This window comes from Plectropomus leopardus, chromosome 3 (genome assembly GCF_026936395.1).
Source record: "Plectropomus leopardus strain MGB_pleo_1.0 chromosome 3, ASM2693639v1, whole genome shotgun sequence".
NCBI classification, from domain to species: Eukaryota; Metazoa; Chordata; class Actinopteri; order Perciformes; family Serranidae; genus Plectropomus; species Plectropomus leopardus.
The window spans coordinates 16,388,858-16,410,948 of record NC_142178.1 but is presented as its reverse complement, the minus strand read 5'-3'; the positions used below and the strand labels follow the sequence as shown (position 1 = coordinate 16,410,948).

At 41.4% G+C, this 22,091-nt stretch overlaps 1 protein-coding gene across 5 annotated transcripts in view; it reads left to right on the top strand.

Moving 5' to 3' along the window:
• tsc2 (TSC complex subunit 2) overlaps nucleotides 1-22,091 on the top strand; it is a 35,130-nt gene that overhangs the window by 9,845 nt on the left and 3,194 nt on the right. For 3 of the 5 annotated variants that reach the window (XM_088075732.1, XM_088075731.1, XM_088075734.1), the window contains exons 15-34: nucleotides 27-182; nucleotides 331-450; nucleotides 898-1,020; nucleotides 1,118-1,224; nucleotides 1,369-1,534; nucleotides 1,770-1,892; nucleotides 2,006-2,140; nucleotides 2,361-2,550; nucleotides 2,705-2,798; nucleotides 2,885-2,987; nucleotides 4,403-4,497; nucleotides 9,520-9,660; nucleotides 13,717-13,878; nucleotides 13,998-14,156; nucleotides 15,069-15,181; nucleotides 15,984-16,226; nucleotides 17,147-17,395; nucleotides 18,267-18,356; nucleotides 20,168-20,325; nucleotides 20,477-21,102. In XM_088075732.1, coding sequence (XP_087931858.1) covers nucleotides 27-182; nucleotides 331-450; nucleotides 898-1,020; nucleotides 1,118-1,224; nucleotides 1,369-1,534; nucleotides 1,770-1,892; nucleotides 2,006-2,140; nucleotides 2,361-2,550; nucleotides 2,705-2,798; nucleotides 2,885-2,987; nucleotides 4,403-4,497; nucleotides 9,520-9,660; nucleotides 13,717-13,878; nucleotides 13,998-14,156; nucleotides 15,069-15,181; nucleotides 15,984-16,226; nucleotides 17,147-17,395; nucleotides 18,267-18,356; nucleotides 20,168-20,325; nucleotides 20,477-21,102 — 3,353 coding nt within the window. The remainder of the gene's footprint in view (nucleotides 1-26; nucleotides 183-330; nucleotides 451-897; nucleotides 1,021-1,117; nucleotides 1,225-1,368; nucleotides 1,535-1,769; nucleotides 1,893-2,005; nucleotides 2,141-2,360; nucleotides 2,551-2,704; nucleotides 2,799-2,884; nucleotides 2,988-4,402; nucleotides 4,498-9,519; nucleotides 9,661-13,716; nucleotides 13,879-13,997; nucleotides 14,157-15,068; nucleotides 15,182-15,983; nucleotides 16,227-17,146; nucleotides 17,396-18,266; nucleotides 18,357-20,167; nucleotides 20,326-20,476; nucleotides 21,103-22,091) is intronic. The other 2 variants (XM_088075733.1, XM_042484663.2) reach the window with 2 other exon arrangements.

Genomic DNA, 22,091 nt, shown 5'->3' with positions numbered 1-22,091 from the left:
TTATTTTCTTCTTTAACTTGTTCCAGGATGAGTTGATTGAAATGGTGGTGATCCCGCAGCTCAGTGGGATAGCTGAAGATCGGGACCTGGCCGTCCGAAAACAGGCCACCCAGTTATTGGTGGACCTTGCTGAGGGCTGCAACACACACCACTTTACCAGCCTGCTTGACATCATTGAACGGGTACACACACACACACACACACACACACACACACACACACACACACACGTAGATGTTCATGTTGTCTCACTTAAACCCTCATAAAGTAATTCAGTTCTGCCCATTACAGCCATCATGAGAACATTTCAGTGTTTTTCTCTCTGTGTAGGTGGCCAGTCGCTCTTTGGTGTGCTCAGGGCCCCTGGAGGTTTCTGAGAGAGACCCCACAGCAGAGTCTCCTATGGAGGACGTCAGGACTGCTATACTGGGCCTGCTGGAAATCCTGCAGGTATACTCATGAGGACTGAATTCACTAAAATTAATGTTAAACGCTATTTCAGAAAAGATGCACTTTGAAATTTGAATACTCAATATTGTTATGATGTCTTGCCAACGTAATTTGTTTTGATATTTACAAACTTCTTAAATCCAAAAGAACAAAAAGATTTTTTCAGCGACTTAAGATAAGCATGTTTACAAATATTAGTGCAGTCTGCCTGATAGCAATCTGATGTCCTTTAAGGTTTCTTTAACAGAGAATAAATATATTAATTATTGATAAGTATTAACTTCTCTTAAGTTTTATCTCTTAACCTAAGGGACAAAAGAAATTGTGCTAAAAACATTTTTTTCCCTATTTTGCAGTTAAAAGAAAAAACCCTAATGTGTTTTTTGTGAATCTAGGAGAAATGTAATGAGTCTGGTGATTCACCTTCATTTTTTTCTCTCCTGCCAGAGTAAACTCTACAGCCTACCAGCCAGTCACGCCAGTCGCGTGTATGAGTTGCTTATCAGCCACCTGCAGCTTCACTACAAGAACAAGTACTGCTCAGCTATCGCTTCCAGTATTAGACTACAGGTAGCGGGGATTCATTTATTTACTATGCATATAACTCCATTTCTAACGTATATGCATGCTGACTTATTTTTTGTAAAACTTTAATTCCCTCCTTCAGGTGTTTGACTTCTTTCTGATGATGCGAGCGGACTCTCTTCACCGTCTTGGAGTCCCTAACAAAGATGGGGCCATCAGGTTCAGCCCTTACTGCTACTGTGACACAGGGTGAAGACACACACACACACACACACACACACACACACACACACACACACACACACACACCTCTTATCTGCTCATGTGTTGCTTAAAATAAACCAATGAACTAAATATTAACAGGATTGTTAATTGTTTCCCTTGTTGTTTCAGAGAGCCAGAGAAGCGTGTCAGTGAAAAGAAACCTGCAGGGTCAACGTCTCCTCCTGCTGGCAGCCCTGCTCCTGCTGCTGCTCCTTCCGCTTCAACAGCCTCAATACGCTCAGCCTACCTTCCCTATGCACCGGCCTTCTGTGTCCTCCTGCAGTGCCTGAAGATGGTACGCACAGAATAATTGTATCCACCTCACAGATAAGTGGGATGCATGAAATGCATCTGCGTCAAAGCTGTGTTTGCTAGTTCTTTTGGAGTAAATAACTGGTTATCGCTAAAGCTCCAGGGTTTATCACCCTTTGAAGCAAATGACTCAGCATAAAGAGACTTATAACAGATGATCACAGTGATTTCCCTCCTGTCTTTTAAGATATCAGACACAGTTTATTTTTCTCTTGTAGGAGACAGATTGGAAGGTGCTGAAGCTGGTTCTTGACAAGCTGCCGTGGACGCTGCAGTACAAAGTGCTGCTGCTCACATCACCATGCAGCTTGGACCAGCTCTGTTCTACACTCTGCTGCATGGTACTGAAAATAGAGACACATGCATACAAAGTCTGTACATATGTGAATTTGCTCACGTACACATGACCAAATGTCACTATATGTTGCTCATTTCTTTGTCCATGTGCTCGTAGGTGACGGATCGACTGATCTCTGAGCGCTTGAAGAAGACCCCAGAGGGGTTTTCTCGCACTGATGTTCAGTTGGCGGTGGTTCCTGTCCTCACAGCAATCACCTCCTACCATAACTACCTGGAGCAGTCGAGACAGGTACGAACAAAAACAAAGTAATAGTTTAAATCATCAAGAGGTTTCTAGGAAGGTTGCACGTTGGGTTTACTGACTGCCAGAAGGTCCACATGCAGCGTCCCATTATGGCTGGTGTTTGTATACCACACAGATTCACCAGCCCCTCCGCACACATACATACATGGAGGCAATGTGTTTCCATGATGGAACAATGTTAATTGGTGTCCTCTCCCCTCTACAGAGAGAACTGGTTCAGTGCCTGGAGACTGGCCTCATTTACCGCTGTGCCAAGCAATGTGTGGTGGCTCTCACAATGTGCACGGTGGAGATGCCTGACATAATGATCAAGCTCCTGCCCGCTCTTATCGTCAAGCTCACTCACATCTCTGCAACTGTTGCCATGGCATCTCCAATGCTTGAGTTCCTCTCCAGTGAGCAACAGAAGCTTTTCTGAAAACTTGCTCAGTTCTTTTCTTTAAAAGTTAATTTACTTTTGTTGAGTTTTCAAGGCCAGTTAGTCACATCCAATGTTTCTGTGAAGAAAGTATTTGGTTGATGTGCTCTTTCTCCTGCTTTGTGTCATAGCTCTGGTGCGCTTGCCGCATCTCTATGCCAACTTTGTAGCTGAGCAGTATGTCAGCGTGTTTGCCATCTCTCTACCCTACACTAACCCCTCCAAGTAAGTGCTCACATTCACACAAACACAAGGTTGTTCCCTGCTGCACAGACACACTCTGATCTGTTTGTTTCTTCCTTTCCTATCAGGTTCAACCAGTACATTGTGTCTCTGGCCCACCATGTGATCGCCATGTGGTTTATTCGCTGCAGACTCCCCTTTCGCAAGGACTTTGTTCAGTACATCACAAAGGTGTGTGCTGGTTTGACTCACTACCTTTACTGATTTACTTAGACTTGCAATTTCCATTTTTAAATATAACATCACACACATGGAAGTACTTACTAAAAGAGAAGAGAAACAATGAAATACCGACAGAAAGTAAAAGAGCTTAACTCCCACATGGAAATCAATGTCTTTGTGCTCTCAGATCATCCTTGTGCTTTCACATTTGTAAAGGAAAAATTAACAATTTAGGAAATATTTTCTTTTGTATGCATCAACACAGATAGGTATTGTTAATATTTTAATGGAACTACTACTCGTACTGATACTGCTTATCGATCCAAAATTGAAATTGTGCTCTTATTGTTGGTTCTTTGTGTGTGTGTGTGTGTGTGTGTGTGTGTGTGGGGGGGGTTATTTTATGTTTTATAAGTATAGTATATAACAATAACAATGAGTCAGGCTGTCGTAAATGGTGCATTTCTCTGCCCGTATGTGATGCACTTTTGCTGGATGTTTGGAAAGATTGCTCGTGTTCTTGCCCGTACATGCATATTTGATGTTGCAATTGTGGCGATGAGCAGTGTTGGCATCAACTCTTGTGAATTATAACCAGACTAAATCCTATATATTGCTGCTTTCAATAATCAGTTTGACATTTTGGGAAATATGCTTTATTTCAGTGCTTGCAGAGAGTTAGATTTTAAAGTCATAACCTTGCCTGTGTGTTAAATATGACGTGACAACCATCAGAGAGTTATCTTAGCTTAGGATAAAGCCTTGACCATTAAGTCTTGTGAAAGAGAAGTTGCCAGGCAACCAGCAGAGAAAAAAAGTCCCTGTGCCTGGCTGAAAATCTGGTACATAACAGCCAATAAAACCACTGCATTTTTTACCTAAGTTTTTGTGCAAATTACACAAACAAAATAATCAGGGAGCTTTAGATGGTAGGATACTTTTGGACAAAGCTGGGTTGTTTCCTCCCCAGTCTAATATTTTGTGTGTACATTTATGACTGTGTCTCAATGACCTCTTATGGTCGCAAAGATTCACAATTATTGTTAATGTTGATTATTGGCTTTGTTCAGCATGGCATACAATGCTGGCCATAGCTTCATATTTGACTGACAGACATTAGAGTGGTATCAGTCTTCTCATCTGACTGTTTGCAAGAAAATGAATAAATGCGTTTCCTAAAATGTCAAACTATTTCTTTCCTCCTAAATCACATCATTCACACAGAATACAAACTGAAGACATGTGATACTACACCATTACAGTAAATATGGTTTATATAATGATATAAATTGCAAATTGTATGTGCCTTATCTTTTATCTTTTGACACTGTTTTGGAATTGCTGCAGGCTCTGCACCGACTTAAACTACATTTCAGTTTTTCATCTCTATATCTTCACATTACACATTTTGGCTCTGTTTTCAGGGTTTGCGATCCAATGCCCTGCTGCCATTTGATGATGGACATGAGCAAAGTTCATTTCGTGCCAGAAGCACCAGCCTCAATGAAAGGCCCAAGAGGTAAAGCATACGTGCGCGCACAGACACACACAGACACACACAGACACACACAGACACACACAGACACACACAGACACACGCACACACACAGCCACAAGTGCTTATATACAAACCTGCAGCATCACACACAGCCCATGTGGCCATTGTTGTGTTAAAGGATTGGGGTTGCCAAGGTAACCGGGGACTCAGCATGACTCGTACTGTGGCGTGATGGGTACAGTGATTCCTCTCAGGTTGCCATGGTGATCATTAGTTAGTTTTATTTATTGTCTGTTTTTCATTTTGAAATGTGTTCTTTTACTACCATGATTATTTTTTAGTTTTTATTAAAAAATCACGTGTTCGCTTAATAACATACGGGAAGTGGGGGGGTGGACAAAATAACATGAACACCTGTATAATATATTTACAGTATAATCTTAAGCCTCCTACAGACTGAGATTTTAGCAATCTTATAAGTTTAGTGCAAGCTGCACTGTGTGACATGGATCTAATGAACTGTAAGCAGACTGTATGATGACAATGCCATATGACGTACGTCCATCAATGTCAATATACAAGAACAAAATGGCATCAGCGTGCATCATCCAGACGCTGCTTCAGTGGTAGAAAAAAAATGTAACCAAACATGAATTAGCCCTAGCAAGAGTAGCTTATGTGTATCAGAAAAAGTCTGAAGAAGAGGAAGAGGAGGAGAATGATGTAGATGTGGTCTTGGCTGGGAAAAAGAGGCCAACTTGGCATGCCAGTTTTGCAATGAGAGCTCAAAGTAGGCATTTATTAGCATTTACTAGCATGTAGCGGTGTTGTATTGATCAGCGCGTCATTTCATGCTGCATTTCTGTTGGTTGGTCAGTAGATTTAAGTTGTAACAGCGGTCACAGTGCCATGCTCATCCCAAATTTCCAAAATTTCTAAAGCTGTTTATAAGATAATCCTTTAATAATAATTTGCATTGTTACAGCAGCAAAAGAATATGAGAAAAAAAAAATATATATAGTAAAAAATAAGACGCAAAACTAGAAATAGAAATAGGAATTGAGCAAAAACAGAAATAGAAATGGTGCAAAAGAACAGTATAAAAAGTAAGAAAAGAAGATGCAAAACTCAACAGTGAAAAAAATATATACACCAATTGCACATGGAAAATAATTGCGCATTATGATAAATTGTACTTTAGTTATCCCAGGCTGTCTTTGATAGCAAGACAGTGACAACAGCCATCCTTGAACCTCTAAAACTGTGTGACGTAAATTTCACCACGTTTCTTTCACGTTGGTCATCTTTCATCTGAGACAGCCCAAAACCACAGTGTATATCAGCATTAAGGCATAGCCCCACAGGTGATAGTATTTTTATTGTAGTACACAGTTAGAGTTTGATTTTTCCTTGTGGTAATAATTGAATCTGAAGTCTTTATGTGTGTGTTGTTGTGGATTGTATTATATTGTCCAGATGTTTGTGTCACAATGTCCACCCCCTGTAGCATATAAAAGTACATACAGAGCAATAGTATGGGGGAAGAACAATGTGTTTTCTTTCTCCTGCTGTTACATCTCACCATCTGACTGTCTGTGAACACAGAAAGACATTTACACAAAGAGAAATACACACTTTGTTTTTCACACAGAGGTGTAAGGAAGCCTTTCTCAGCAAGGCGTCATTCTCATCTGTACATGGTGTGAATGTTTGTCAGTTGTTTTTGTCTTTATTGCCCTAACAATGTATGATAAAAACATCCAAAGTAACACAGGTGATAACGGAGAGAAGTAGGGACAGACTATTAACCAGTTTAACCAGTTTAGACTCAGCAGACTAACTGGCCTGTGCTTGCCCTACTCTGAAACAGCTGTTTGCTGTGGTGCACAGTTTTGTGCCAACTGAAAAGGGGATAGATAGACACTCGTAAGACCCTTGTATGGATGCGCATCTTTTTCTGTTTCTTTTTTAAGTGGAAACAGACAGCTATTCAACATTTGCAACATACAAAAAAATACAACATAAACAACATTATAGTCTCCTTGTTAAAACAATATTTCCACAGTGCATCATAGTGAACATTTAAAAGACCCCAAATAACTATAAACAGTAACCAGTATTGATTGAGACCCCATTACACTCTCTGGATGGAGCGTTCCCTAAATAATCTATCACACTGCTTTCCCATTTATTTATTTATTTTTCGGCTCTTTTGCCAGCAAGCTATTGTAGCTTTTTTATTTAATCCCTTCTCCTCCTCCGTTGGTAACTTTATAGGGAATAATAGAAGCAACCGCTTTGTCAACGTCTTTTTCCCCAAATCCTCTCAATCTTGTTTGGGTCCCCCTCACCTGTAGCTAGGGCTGTACTGAATAATTCCAGGCTTCATTCATATGGATGACATTCAAAATCTTAATCCACATTTTTAATCCTGAGCAGTTCTTTTTGCACGTCTATTCATTCTGTTTGAACCTCGTATTTCTGCAGTAAAAGTTGCAGATAAAGATTAGGCTACATGACTTAAATAGATTCCACTGGTCGCTGCTTAGGCCTGTTTCCGACTTTTGTGAACCAAACATTTTCAAGAACTACAGTGTGCTGTAAAGTCCAAAAGTCAAAATTGATTGAAAAAGATACATGTAATAGTTTCCCAAATCCACAGCACGTTTTTATAAAATTAGATATACGGCCTTAATCATTTGCCTCTTGAAACATTTTCACTATGGTCAAAAAATTGTTTGCTCTCCAGCTCACAGCTCAAAAAACGGTCTATTTGTTCTCTAACACTATCACAGGAAATTACTCAAGTAAAAAAAAAAATCATATTATGTATCTGCCTTGGATTTCCTCTGGGCTCCATCAAGATGTTTTCCCCTTCATACCAACAAGGACTGTAGAAAGATTATTTAATTTGAAGTGTTCTGATTTATTGCCTTTTCTGTCACAACGTGATGTTGTTGGAAGCTCAAGGGTGCTAATATTATTTCATCATCATACTATGCCCTAATTGGATTAGCCTGCTGCCTACATTTATATCTGTTGATGAAACTGGTGAGCTAAATTTATCAAAGAAAGTTGATTTTAATAAGAAATCTGATAATCCGCTGAATCACTTTATTGAAATTGAAGATGCTTTTTTTCTTATGTCTGCAGCGATTTAAGCTTCATTTGAAAACTTCAATGAAATTAAAAACAAAAAGACACTAGGTACAGCCCTATCTATAGTGGTTTAGTTCCAAAAACCAATTCTCCTACACCCTTGCTGTCATTGCGATCGAGTACACTTACCATTAAAGCTTTTCATAGTGATACATAGTACCTCTGCTAACACCAGTTGCTACTGATCTTCCATATAAAACCACTTTCAGTGTTTCATATTGTGTTATTATTCATCCAGTTATCTATCCTTATGCTGTCCATTGCCTACTTTGGGGTTGGAGAGCTGCATGTCAGATGTAATGTGAATAATTTAAAGGAGCAGTGTGTAAGATTTACGGGGATTGAGTGGCATCTTGCAGTGAGGTTTGCAGATTTCAACCAACTGAAACCTCTCCCGGTTAGAATTCCTCCAGTGGTAATTCTTTAGGAGGTTTTTTTTTACCAGGAGCCAAATTATCAACAGAGATTTCTTCCTCCCCAAAGCAAACAGACAAGGGGGTTAAAGCTCTAAAAACACTGAATAAAGCAGTTTTACCTTACAAATCAGTGTTGAAGATGCTGTTAAGCATCTCAGAGATAGGCCTTTTAGCTGTGGACCTGCTCATGTGTGCTCACCTTTTATCTCTGAAAACTTAAGATCCAGATGTTTTTGGAGGTTTTTAATGGGAGCCAAATTACCTGCAGAGGTCTCTTCCTTTCCAAAACAAAACAAACTCAGTAATTAAAGCCAGTAAAAATACTAAATGCTTTATTTAGTATTTTTACTGGCTTTAATTACTGAGTTTACTGAGTTTAATCTTAAAAAGTCCCTCTGTTTTTCTGACACTGCTTCACTGCTTGTCATGAAGGAGAAACAAACTACTACAAACTACTATCAGCTACTTATGCACTAAAGAAAGCATACTTTCATTATATAATATAATATTATATTATATTTCTGACAATATATTTCCCTAAATCCTACACACTGGACCTTTAATATCTTTCCTCTTTTCATTAATACACAAATCCTTTATAGGATCAGGTTATAGAAAAATTTGAGGTTGAATTTTTAACTTTTAATATATTAAGATGCAAATAACTACAGTCATAAAAGTCGAGTATTTAGTCGAGACGTGCTGTGCTCCAACCCTCAGGTTTAACCCAGCATTTCATTTTCAGTTGGATGTGATGTTTTTCTCCTGTTTAAATTCCATTATGTTAGGCCTGTGCTGAGTCCATCCCTACTACTTTACTTCTCCTGTACTAGTCCTTGGCTTCACTATGTACCTGCTGTGTGAAATACTGTTTATTTTGTTGCTTTCCTGAATACTTTCTGTGTGTGTTTTCTTTTCTGAGAAGCAGAAGCTGTTTTACCCTCTGCAGTAGCTTTTCTGTTTTTTCTTTTAGTTGATGTTTATCCTTTTTTTGATCCTCTTTTTCTTAGTCCGCTCTCTTGTAATCTGATTCATAGTGTTCACTGCTGTTAATTTTCACCTTGTTTTGTTTTTCTTTCAATTCTTCATTCGACCCCCCCTTCCCTGCCTCCTGCAATTTGGTGCTGCATTGTGGTTGTGGTTTTGGGGGGTGGTCGTGTCATCCTGGATCCTTCCTACATTGCTCCTGGCCCCTCCCTTCTCCTGTGACCTCTGCCCTTGACCTTTGTTGCCCTGCCCTCTGTCCCCCCCCCTCCTCTCTCTGCGTGGCGTGTGCCCTTTGCTCTGGTGCTCGGGTGACGATTCCTGCTGTCTCCTGGTATACATCCATGCACCACGCTCCTCCCCTACACTACCAAACCACCGCCACCCTCACGATGACCCACCCCGCTTACTGTCCACTGCCACCATATCGCCAACCCGGGCCCGTTCCCCTCGCCGTTCGCCATGGGTACTCATCACCGCCCAGTCTGCGGGCAGCAAAAGTGGCGAAGGCGGCAGCAGCTGTAGCCAATAGCAGCAGCTCTCCAGTTAAAGAGCTGAGGGACCTGTCAGCCATGGATGCTTTCCGCTCCCGCAGCATCAGTGTCTCCGAACACGCGGTCCGCAGGTTAGAGAAGAGCCTTCTGGGTAACCAAACAAAAAAAACCAACAACAACCAAAACACTTGTTACTTCCTCCAGGGGATGGTTGATAGGGGTGTAGGGTCATTGTCATGCGGGTCCGTTGGGCGGGCGTTGGGTGGTTTGTTGTCAGGGACACCTGGAGCGGATGGTGCATGCTGGAGGAAGGTTTGTGTGTTGACCTTTTTGGTTTGTTTTGGGCTGCAATCATACACATGCAGTTTTCGGTTTTGTTTTCATTATTTGCTTTTGCATGCGGTGTTTGCAGAATGCATCGGCAAACACTTGATGTTTTTTTGTTTTTGCTCTAACACAGATTTTGCCTTTATTTTTATTCAATATTCATTTGTCTTTGACTTTTTTGTTTTTTTTTTGTTTTGCTGGGTGTTTTGCTGACTGGTTTTGATTTGCCTAACATCAAATGAATGGCAGGAGGGACTGGTGCAAAGCATGTGTATCCAAAGTAAACAACTGCAACAAACTTCTCTGCCTCCCTTTTACTGGTGGCAGGGCGCATCTGCTTCCTCAGCCAGTGACAGGGACAACAGCAACACAACTGCTTTGTTAGCTTGCTTGAGATACATTTGTTTTTGTTTTGCTCCACTGACAAACATACACTGTGCTGCTATGACCATGGCAATCTCATAGTGTGGGATTTTAGGACTAGCTGGGCTGATGTGAACTTTACAAATATTCGATTACAAGTCATTCGTATCACCACACACACATACACTCAAACAGTATCTGCCTGACTTATCCTCACACCTTTATGCTTTACCTCTGCTTGGCTGAATTGCTCAAGTAACTGTTTGATCTGACATTGCAGTTGTCAGTCGAGGCTGCAGCACCACTATATTGACAATGTCTTACTCCTCCTGCCCAACAGATGGCAGCAAAAGCCCAGTATGTTAATGTTTGAAAGTACTGTGTATTTAATCTCAGGGTGCATCATTGAAATTTATCTCACTTAACAACTGCAGTGTGGATCTGTTTAACCTGCTTCAACTGCTAAATGGCTGCAAACCTACTCTTCTCTCACAAAGTTTGTGTCTCTTGAATGGTATCACCTGAGTGACAAGTGAGATTAAAGCCTTTCTTCTGGGGGACACTTGTTTCATTTCAGACAACATGACCATTTTTTTTAGACTTTTACGAAGCGTTCACTCCAAAATCAAAAATACATATTTTTCCTCTTACTTGAAATGCTACTTATCAGTCTTCCTTCTGCTCGGTGATGAAGTTGGCGAGTGTACTTTGGCAAAAAGAAAAAAGTTCCAGATGTGGATGTCAGTTTAATTCTGCTTTATGGCCTGACATTCATTAACTGGTAACCCATCAGTTAATGTTTAAAACAAAAACAAGGAAACTGAAGTGAAATACAAGAAGCCTTTCCTTTAAGTCTGGCGCTCCATTAATTCAGTGTGAGCTTTAGCACCGCATTTCAAAGTGCTACCAAGTGCTATCCATTTATAGATGGTGAAATTTGATTGTTTTGTGATGTAAATGCCCTGACTTTTTTTTTTTCATTGGCTTTGCTGACAGACAGTTGACCAGCCATGATAACATGCAGAGACATAACACCCATTTCCCATCATCTTGTCTTCACTGGGTGGTTAACATTCCCCTTGGTCACTCTGCACTGCGCACTAGCTGCGCCGGGTGAAAGTCACCTAGCGACGTCACCCATTCGCTTTGCTAGCTGACTTTCAGCTACTGACTCTCAGCTACCATCTCTGCTGTCCTGATAGTGGGACGGTTTTGCTGCTGAAACATGTCGCCCACCTTCTGTTCTTCCCCAAGGTCCCCCAGTAATTAATTGGCTTCATTTTGAGCCACAAAACCCCTTTAGCATTGTTAACTTATTTAGCGCCACTAGCTGCTCTTACACAGCTAACAGCTAACAGACAGCAGGATGGGCATAATGTTTCCAAAGCAATTCTGTTCGGTTGGGAAGACATTACAAGCAGTAAGCGTTGAATGACCGGCACAGTCAGCTAGCTCCCACCAGACCTGGTTGGTGCACACTGCAGAGTGGCCAAGGCTAACTTAACAATGGGGACCAAAGAGTCGGCAGTGGGCACTATGTTTCTGCATATTAACCCAAAGAGAGTAGCAAATGAAACCAATAGACTGCTGCACATAACCAGTCTAAAATAGGCTATGCTAATAACTGATTAAGGTTTAACTGTTAAAAGAGAACTTTTTCAATTTTTCAGCGTTAACTTCAAAACCTGCTGTACCACTGTGAAGCGGTGACGTCAGTGGTAAATGGAAGAACTTCAAGCTAATTAGGCTTGTATTCCTAGTCTCCTCCTCCTCTAAACAGTAAAGTGCGTTGTTTCAGAAAACTTTACTTTTTGTAAATAAAGCCGTGTTTGAGACACCCACCTCCACATGCTGCGCTGGTTGGGGAGTATTTGGAGGTTGAGCATCAGGAGCTCACAAAAAGTTCTGTGGATTATTTTGAGTAACCGGGTAATGATTTCTGGAAAGAGACATTGCTGCGTTTTTCAGTTGTATTTTTTTGGCACTTTGAGCACCATAGGCCGAATGCCATCTAGTTCTATTACATTAGAGAGAAGGCCAACATCTCTACGACTTCCATCCTCAGCACTCGACAACTCACATCAAAACAATCTGGATTGATAAAAAGCACTAGATTTAAGAGGAAAAAAATCTGTATTTTTAATACTGGGATAAAGTGTCCCTGTAAGGTTTTTAATAAGTATTACCTTACGTGATACTGAGAAATGACCTTAAACACAATTTATTTATCTTGTTTAGCTAAAATGTGTTCAGCTAGGCTCTAATTCACATCCATACCGACAGCTGCACTGTACCAACAATAAAAAAGCAAAGCACAGCACGTTGATTCAGTCGTGAGCATTTCATGGTCATGTTGTTCGGAGTGCGTGACCATGAGACATTGAAGTGAAAAATGAATCATTGTCAGTAGAAGAATGGTAAGTACAAATGTGTGGAATAGTTGTTTATTCATACGCTGGGACTTGGTCTAAGTGAGCAATTTCTTTCTGTTTGATAGAATTAAGCTGTATTATAAAAAGCTATCCTTTTATCCCTCATATTTACTCATTTACTTACAGTAAGCACATACAACTACTTTCAAACATTGTCATTAATGTGTCTTATGTAAACTGGAGATAGTTTTAGGGCAGAAACAAATAAAGCCAAAACACGTCATTAGATCCACCAAGGACAGATGATTCTCTTGCATCGTTCTTTTTCTATATTCTAACACAGTTGTTTGCTGCCTAATTTGTGTCAATATTTGATTCTGTGTGGCATGAAAACACAGTCTCCCTGCCTTGTATGCTCCCCACAGTGATGCACAGAGACATTACATTGAGCTCAGTCATCTCCAGAGTGTTGTTTTAGATTGCTCATTTGAATGTGTTTGCTCCTTAGCAGCGAGCCAGCGAGGCCTTCACTGTGACTGAAGTATCTCTCGAGCCCTGATTGAGACTGATTTTAACATCTGTAAAGGTGCTTTTAACCTCATTTGCTTGTAGAGCACACGGTAATGGTTGTTGTGGATACAAAGAGGTGCTTCTCGCTCTACAATAAATACTAATAAAGACATTTGGCTTCACCTCAGACATAAGTGTGCAGTTAAAAATGTTAACTCACACTCAGCTTCTACCCATTGGTTTCTTGCGCTCCTGTGGCTTTCTTAGCTACAAAACATGTTACATCAAGATCTCTTCTGCCTCCTATATGGAGCTTATTTAAATTTAGGGAATAACCTGTGTGTTATCACAGGTTATAAGGTCGCTTATACCATGTCCCAGTGTGTGTCTGTGTTTGTGTGCTTGAGAAAATGTAAATTTGCATGTGATATAGACAAAAACGTTGGTGTGTTTGTGTGATTTTGTGACATTTCCCTCTGTGTCTGTATATCAGACCTTGCATGTCTCTGTGTGCACTGATTACATGGTAAAATATATCTGCAGCCGTGCGTGCCTCCCTCTTCATCCTCTGCCCTTCTTACTGTTGTTTAACCTTTTCTCCGTTTCCTTCTGTAGGATGCACACTTCCACCACCACCTGCAGTCTGGGCTCCGCCGATGAGAATGCGGTGACTCAGGCAGATGAAGGGTTGAAGACTGTCCACCTGGAGCTCACAGAGACCTGTCTGGACATGATGGCACGATATGTTTTTTCTAACTTCTCAGCGCTGCCCAAAAGGTTTGAAGGACTTGTTTTTTATCAGTATGTTTGTATTGTGTTGGGCACTTCACAATGGTGTTCATATGTCAAAAAAGTATTGTGAAAGGCTTTAGCAGTCATACATTTTGTCCTTTTAGGTCTCCCATTGCAGAGTTCCTTTTGGCAGGGGGTCGCAGTATGACCTGGCTGGTGGGCAACAAGCTGGTGACCATAACAACCAGCGGAGGGGTCAGAACGCAAGCGCTGCTAGGCCTGGACATGGCTGAGCGACTCGGAGGAGGAGGGGAAATGACGAGGTGAAGCACGCTCACACATGCAGAAAATTACAAAAAAAGTTGGGTTTTTTTGTTGTTGGTTTTTTAGAAACACAACTTGTGGCTCAAGGGATGATAAGGGCAGTCTGTGGTGAAATGTCTGACATTCATGTTTCCCAGAGGATAAATTCTAATGACTTTGCTCATTTCTTGATTTGTCATCCATTGCCATCATCAGGTCAACATTTCAATTTGTCCAGCACTTTGGTTTATAATCTAATGCCTGCAAAAACGTGTATTCCCAGCTTCATCAGCTGTACTTTGTGTTAATTCTAATTAAAATACATTAGCATGCTCACATGCATGATGAACTTGGTAAACATTACATCTGCATTGTACAGGGTTACAACGATCATGGAAAACCTTGAAAAGTCTTGTAATTTCACAATTACACTTTCCAGGCCAGATTTATCAAAACCATTGAACGTTTTGAAAAAGTTATTGAATTTTGTTGTATGTAGTTAAGCTGTTTCAGTAAACTTCCATGGATAACCTTCCCAGTAATTATTAGCAAAATTATTTTCTGTAGCTGTCGACATAATGTAGCTCTAAAATGCTTAGATGTGCGACGTGTTGTTTTCAATCACATCTGTTTCATTTTCTCCCCACTTTCCATCTCTCCCCTCATGTGTTCCCACTAGCTTAAATGTCTGAAAAACACTGGGCAAGTGGGGCCAGATTTTTTTGTTTTTCATTTTTTGTTATGGGTCCTTGTAAAGTTGTGGAAAAAAGTCAGACAAAACATGGAATCATGTAAATTTTTTCCATGAAAATGTGTGGCAACCCTAATTGTAACTGTTTCCATGTACCACCATGTACAGCGCTGCAAGCACTGCTGTAGGCTCATAGTCTTGTTAGCTACTTGATATTCATTTCTCTTACCTGGCCCTGCAGGTCAGATCCGTCTCTCCACACCCGGATCACCAAAGAAGCTCCAGCTAAACTGGAGTCACAGTCAAGCCAGCAGCACAACAGAGCCACACGCATACGGGTCCGCTCCATGTCAGGTAATAAATATTCAGCTGCTTGGCAGCTAACACTTGGCCTCAGGACTTAAAGCATCCCATGATACACCACCTTCTCTCTCATAATTTTAGACAAAAACTTGTTGAAGAGAATTTTCTAATTTTTATGGGACTGTTTTAAAATACCTGAAACTACACAAACATCCATGCATAATAATTGCAGTCAAAATCTACCAGCCTACACATAGTGCTTTTTCACAAAATCCATTTTTGAAATTTGAAGAGCTGGGAAAATATGTTGCAATACTGCTGTCTTGAAATGAGAAATAATCGGGTAGCTTTTATCCTCCACAGATTTTCAGCCATGCTTTTATCTGTGCTTGCCTCTTATCACTTTCAGACTGCAACCACCACTTCTTCTGTCTACTACTGATACACATCATGTACCTGAAGATCAGAAGCATTATTTATCATTATTTCACATGGGGTCAGAGAACATTCAAAGGAAAGAGGGATACAAAATTCTTAGCTGTGATTTTCCAAGTATTAATGCCTATATTTACTTGGTTTGCTGACATTAGGAATCATGAGATCTTGCTGCCTGTGTGCATTTTAATGCTGTCGGTCTTTTTGGCTTTGTCAGTCTACCTTAGTGTGAACAGTACATTGTGTGTCTTTATGCTGTGTTGGATGTTTATATGAAGCCCTCTTTTTGATAAAATAAAAATAATAATATAAATAGCGTATAAGGTGAGCTTGCTGTTTCAAACTGCATACAAGGTAAGCATTGTGTGGAGAAGAGCTGACAAATAGTGATGATGATGACCTTCATCTCTCATTCAAGGGGGTCACGCTCTACGTGCCGGTCCTGCTCAGAGTCTCAGTCCTCTGGTGTCCCCCTCTGAGGGCGAGTTAGCTGCTCCGCTTTCTCCCCCCTCTACCTCCACCCTGGATGGTCTGGGTCCTCCCTCCTCCGCTTCTGCGACACCGTCTGCTCCCTCGACTCTCAAAGACAACCCCAGCCTGGTTGAGTTTGTCCCCATGCTCACACAGGGCTGGGCAGAGATCTTCATACGAAGACCGTCTGGTATGCAAACTGCACTTAACAACAGCAAATAAATGAACATCTGACAAGCATAGGTTTAGCTGTGTGGTTTTATTTGATTTATTATTATTGCCCTAAATAGAATTAACACAGGCAGTTGTTGGCTGAGGTCCACACATCACTGCCCAAAGGCTACAGTCCATAAATGTACTGAACACAGCAAAATACGAAGAAAATCTGACAAATAAAAGCAAAGGGTAGAGTCTCTGCAGATAAATACACCATCACACAATTTTAGTGGGTCATAAGTGATGCTTGAGAGAGATTACTTTTGTACAAGTCTTTGTATTGTTTTGTAGAAAAATACTGAAAAGTATATCTTCAACTACAGATTGACAGCAAATTACAAGACAGTTTTCTAAAGCGCAGCATAAGCTTTTATATTGATTTTCAAACCTTTCAGGCTGTCCTTGGCTTTGTTGCTGGATAGTGTAAAAAATAACTTGCTGGAACTCCAAACCTGCACAAGGTTATTATTTTTTTTAAATTTTTTTTATTTATTTATTTTTTTAATTCAAGAGCATCCTATGATTAATCCCTGCATGCAGCCGAAGTACCACATGAAGATAAAGACAAAGGTTTTCGACAAAAATCTTAAAAAGGCAACTTAAATGTTCACTGTGGTATATTGTCTATCTCGGGTACATCTCATGTTTTTGCAAGGTGATTTTCATACTGTTTTGATGAAAATGTGAGTGGAAGAATTATCTGAAGATCTCTGACATGCCTCAGTCAATTTTCAGCACTTTCAGCACATTATACTGCACTACAAACAAGTTCTGTTTGTAGTACAAACAAGTTCTGTTTGTAGTGCAGTATAATAAAATCCTTTTTTTTTTCAGCAGATCAGTGGTTTGATGCATATGTCTATGTCTATGATGTGTATGATCTCTCTGTCACAGGTAACACGAGCTGGCTGATGTGTCTGGAGAACCCACCCAGTCCCTTCTCCTCGGAGCTCGGCAACATGCCGCTGCAGGAGCTCTCCACTGTCCTGATGGCCATGGAAGGAGTGAAGGAGCCTCCTACGCAGACAGCCAGCGCTCCCGCCAGCACAGCTGCTCCCGCACCAGCTCCCATCTCAGAGCCGCTCACCCAAACACACAGCAGCGTTGGAGGGAAAGCAAACCTGATCCAGCGCTCCAACACTGGTGAGTATTAGACCGTCTGAGGAGAGAAAGCAAGAAACATCACTTAGTGTTACGTTTTCATCTTGTTGGTGTGTGTTGGTTGTTGTGTTGATCCGTTCAGGTTAATAGTCCCAAAATCTTATGATCTCAAAAAATGTCATTGTGCTGTCAGTAAAATAAACACAACAGTACAGCCAGATTATTAAGCTTCAGAGCAGAAAATCAGGCGGCGCCTGGCGCCTCAGTGGATAGAGCGGGCGCCACATGTATGCTGTGTCTTTGCGACAGTGGCCTCGGGTTTGATTTCGGCCTTGGCCCTTTGCTGCATGTCACCCCCCCCCCCCTTTAACACTTCAACTGTCCTATTGAAAAAAAAAGGCACTGAAAAGCCCCCAAAATAATCCTAAAATAAAAAAGAACAGAAAATCAGTATGGACTAAAAAAGGCAATGTTATGCAGCTAAGTGCCAAATTTCCTGTGGGTACTGTATTTGATGCAGACAGTGATCCATCGACCTGCTTAGATTTCCTCAGGTCATTGATCGTCAAAGATCACTGCTTTTTGTTTACCAGTCACATGTCTTCTTGCAGAAGCCTCCTTTCCAGTGGTTCACGGTGTCCTGTGCCTATGGTCACATTCTTTATCTGGGGCTCGCCCGCCTCCAGTTATTCATCTCCGCCTTTTCTCTTTATTTCCTTCATCAACTCATCTTTTTTCATCACTCTTTCTTTCATTTCTTCTTTTCTCACTGCCTTTTGAGATTTTTTCCATCTTGTTCTGATTTGTTTTCATGTTTTTTTCATCCTCACCCACTATGCTGGTTTGCGATTGGCTGCGGTGTCTTATGTGGCATCATTTGCCACCAACCTGTCCTCTGGCCTTCCACCTGCAGTAGGCGGCTCTCTCTGGTCTCTGGGTTTGGGCTCTGTCCCCCCAGGCCCTCCAGCCCCTGGCAGGTTGCACAGGAGCATTTCCTGGGCAGGTACCGTCCACAACATGTGTGCCCCCACACCTCCCCTCTCCAGAAAACTCCTGGTGTAGTGTATTTCTTCTCACTTGCACAATACAGCAGTCTACCAGCAATAGCTGGAATTAACATTTGATCATCACGTCTTTCTTTGTATCCCCTCTACTGGAAAGACGTTGGAAGAGAAAGCCATACATTATCTCTTACTTGCTGTGATCCAAAAAACAGCAGTATTGTTTTTCAGAATAAAATGTTTTAAAGGAATAGCTTGACATTTTGAGCAATACACTCAGTTGCTTTTTTGACAACAGTTACATAAGAAAATAGATATTCCTCTTACATCTGTCCGTTCAATATGAAGGTGGAGCTAGCAAGTTAGCTTAGTTTAGCATAAAGATTAGAAACAGTGGGGAACAGCCAGTCTTCCTTTGTCCAAAGGTTAAATCAAACCAGCACCTCTTAAACTCACGAATTATCACATTATAACTATGTTTTTTTAATCCATAAAAAACTAAAGTGTAAAAACAACGTGTTGCGTTTTATGGTGGGTCAAGTGCCGGACTTTTTCTTAGCTGGGGTGCTGTGCTTCCCTGTGCTAAGCTAAATGTCTCCAGCTTCATATTTAATGGACAGACTTAAGAGTGGTATTGATCTCATCTGTCTCAGCAAGAAAGTAAAAAATGTGTATTCCCCAAAATGTTGATCTGTAATTGTAATTGTAAGAGTGATATGATGTGTAGGATTTTTTTTGTCCACCTTGCAGCTCTCTCCTGCACACCTGTCACAGATAACTTGAAAGACCTCCAGTTTTATACTCAGAAATTGTGCAAGTGAGGGAATTCAGCATTTCCACTTTATCCATCATCAGTCTTCTATTAACACGGGGAGGGAGGGGCTTTGACAAGCGATGCTGAAAACCTGCCTGCACTTGGATCAGTTAGTCCAATGACACTTAAAGATGGATGATGATTTATTTTTGGACTCCTTCCGTGATTTACTTTCCCTCCTTGTCATTTTCTCTAATTTCCTGTCACTGAAATATACTCCCAGGTTAACTTTTTAAACGTTTGACCCTCTGATGTTGTCAACAGGAAAGCCCAGACCTCATCCGACTGATTCGCTCTTTTTACCTCACTGGTAGACCAGTAGGGTGATGAAGACAGTTTAAGAGCTGCAGTTTTTAGGGCTAACACTCAACTATCAAAGTGACCTGATTTACGTTGGCTTCTTCTTCTCCTTTCAGTGTAGGGAGAGTGTTTTCTGTAGGGCCTGGTCTGGGCTGCTGTTGCAGTAGCTGCAGTGCGCTTTGGGCTGAGATAACCAATAAACTGTCCAAACAGCTGCATGGAAAAATCAAGTAGATGAACCAATGATGGATAGATGCTTTCTGCTGCATTGATCCGTCTTTGTTTCTGATGTCAGTGTTTGTAGGTTGGATTTACTGGGTAGGTCATGATCTGAATGTCTGTTTATGTGGATATGTGTGTGTTTGCCTGACTGCCTTTGAGTGTGTTTGATCAATGTGAATACATCTGATTCTGTTTCATACTACCACGATTAATTTAACTCATGTACTCAATAAGAATTTAGATATTTAGCGAGAATGTGTGTGAGGTGTCAAGATTACAACTGACAGCTGTGATGAAATCGATGTTTGTTGTGGGAGTCTTACACCTGCGTATGGCTTTGTGTCTCTGATTGCGTGACTAATGGTGGACAACACTGTGTGTGTGTGTACATACATCTTTGTTTGTGAGGGGGGTTACAACAGTTGTGAGTGTGTATCCACCTATGACCCACATGGTTGTTGCTGTGTCCTGCTGTAGACTCCGTGGTGGTGCTTGAGGAGGGGTCAGGGGTCACCACAGCACACATGCCATCTGATTGGCTAGAGAGCGAAGAGTTTGAGCCAATGACCTCTGATCCCATCTTCATGTCTGCAGACAAGTTCACAAAGACTCCGCCGCCTGGAACACTCAGCAGGGTAGGTAGTTTGTGCACTTTTTTAAAACATTTTTTTACTTGTTTTAGCAATAAGCTTATCTACTAAATCATGCTACACCCACAGGTGAGATCCTTTTGAGGTCTTCCCTCTGCTGTTTTAAAAATCAGCTCCTCTAATCTTTGTCCTCCAGTCCTCCTCAACCTCTAGTCAAGATGAGGAAAAGTCAACGCTGGAGGAAGTCAGTGAGGGAGCCATTCCCATTGATCAGCCCACTCCGGGACCGTCCACCCCAGGCAGCCAGGGACCAGAACTTCCCTTCCAGACCCACACTCAGTCCCAGGGTCACGGACTTAACAAGTCCAGCTCTTCTCCAGAGCTCCAAACGTTACCCGAAGCCTTCTCCAAGGCCACTATGGAGTCTGAGACTGCACCAGGAGACACTTCTTGGCCCCGGGCGCCTGCTTCAGATGGCAAGCCACAGCCACAGCCTCAGCCACAGCAGCCTCATCCTGAGAAAGAAAAGGCGGAGGGAAACACAGGAGGAGATGTTAATGGACTGGTAGCTCAGAGTCAAGGGACTGAAGGCCCAGGTGTAGTGTCATCTCAAAGTGGAGGAGCAAGGATGAGGTTGGAGTTTCCAGCAGCAGCAGCAGCGCAATCAGGACCCATCTCCCCCAGTGGAGGCCACCGACCCCGGGGTCACACCATCTCAGTATCAGCCCCCTCCTCCAGGAGGGAGAGGAGGACAGAGAGAGACTCGTACCACAGTCGACCCGGACCCAGCAACTCAGAGAAGATTTCTGGACTGAGCCCCAGGTACTCTTACACTTACACAAAAATCTACTGCAGCCTCTGTTGCCTCTTTCTACCAAATAAGTGACACAATTTATCAACCCAAGTGAGAGAGCTAATCTTTGCTCTGATCTGAGATGGCAGCCTGCCAGTGAAAAATAAAGTCATAATCATGTTTTACAACCCCATTTTAAAATGAGAGGTTATCTGAGATGATGAAAAATCAGAATTGTAAGTTTTGAATCTTTTACAACACTAGAAAATGAAAAGAGATTATAAACTGCTTCCTAAAACCAGGAATAAAAAACAGTCCATACTAGGTACGGGTGGTATCACGGTATTAAGATATACCGAGGTATTTAGAAATCCTGACAGAGTTAATTCAAAATTCAGTCAAAAATACCGACCCTCATCTTTTTATTAACTTCATACCACAGAGGGCGGCATTGAGGATGTTTTGCATGCAGTGCACATCAAGTGCACATCATGTGCACTCGAGGTTATGCCCAGGCCACACTGCATGCGTGAGCTTTGGCAGTGTTTGTTGTTGCAGTGTTTTTGTAGAGCTGCCTACTGTTGTAACTACCACATTTACACAATTCAAAGCACATCCTCCACTCACTTGTGAAGCTGTGCGCTGGCCCTTCAAATGATTCACAGCAAAAGCCTTGTTTCAACAACTGAAGGGATTTTGATGACAGAAATATTGTCAGAGGGCTTTTATTATGAAACAGAAACAGGAAAGGTTGAGCGATACAGATACATTTGTGCCACACACTGATCTCATCATATACTACAGACCCCAGTGAAATTCCAGGAAGATATCCAGGAATTAAAAATAGATACTACCCAAGCCTAGTCTATACGTAGCTGTAGAATTGCTCGTAAATGAATACATTTCTTTATGATAATACCATGGAGATATTTATGAATACAATGCCTATGAAACACATATCTGTTATATGCCTTTTTTTACATTCTTGTGTTTTTGCCAAGCACTTACTCTTCTCTCA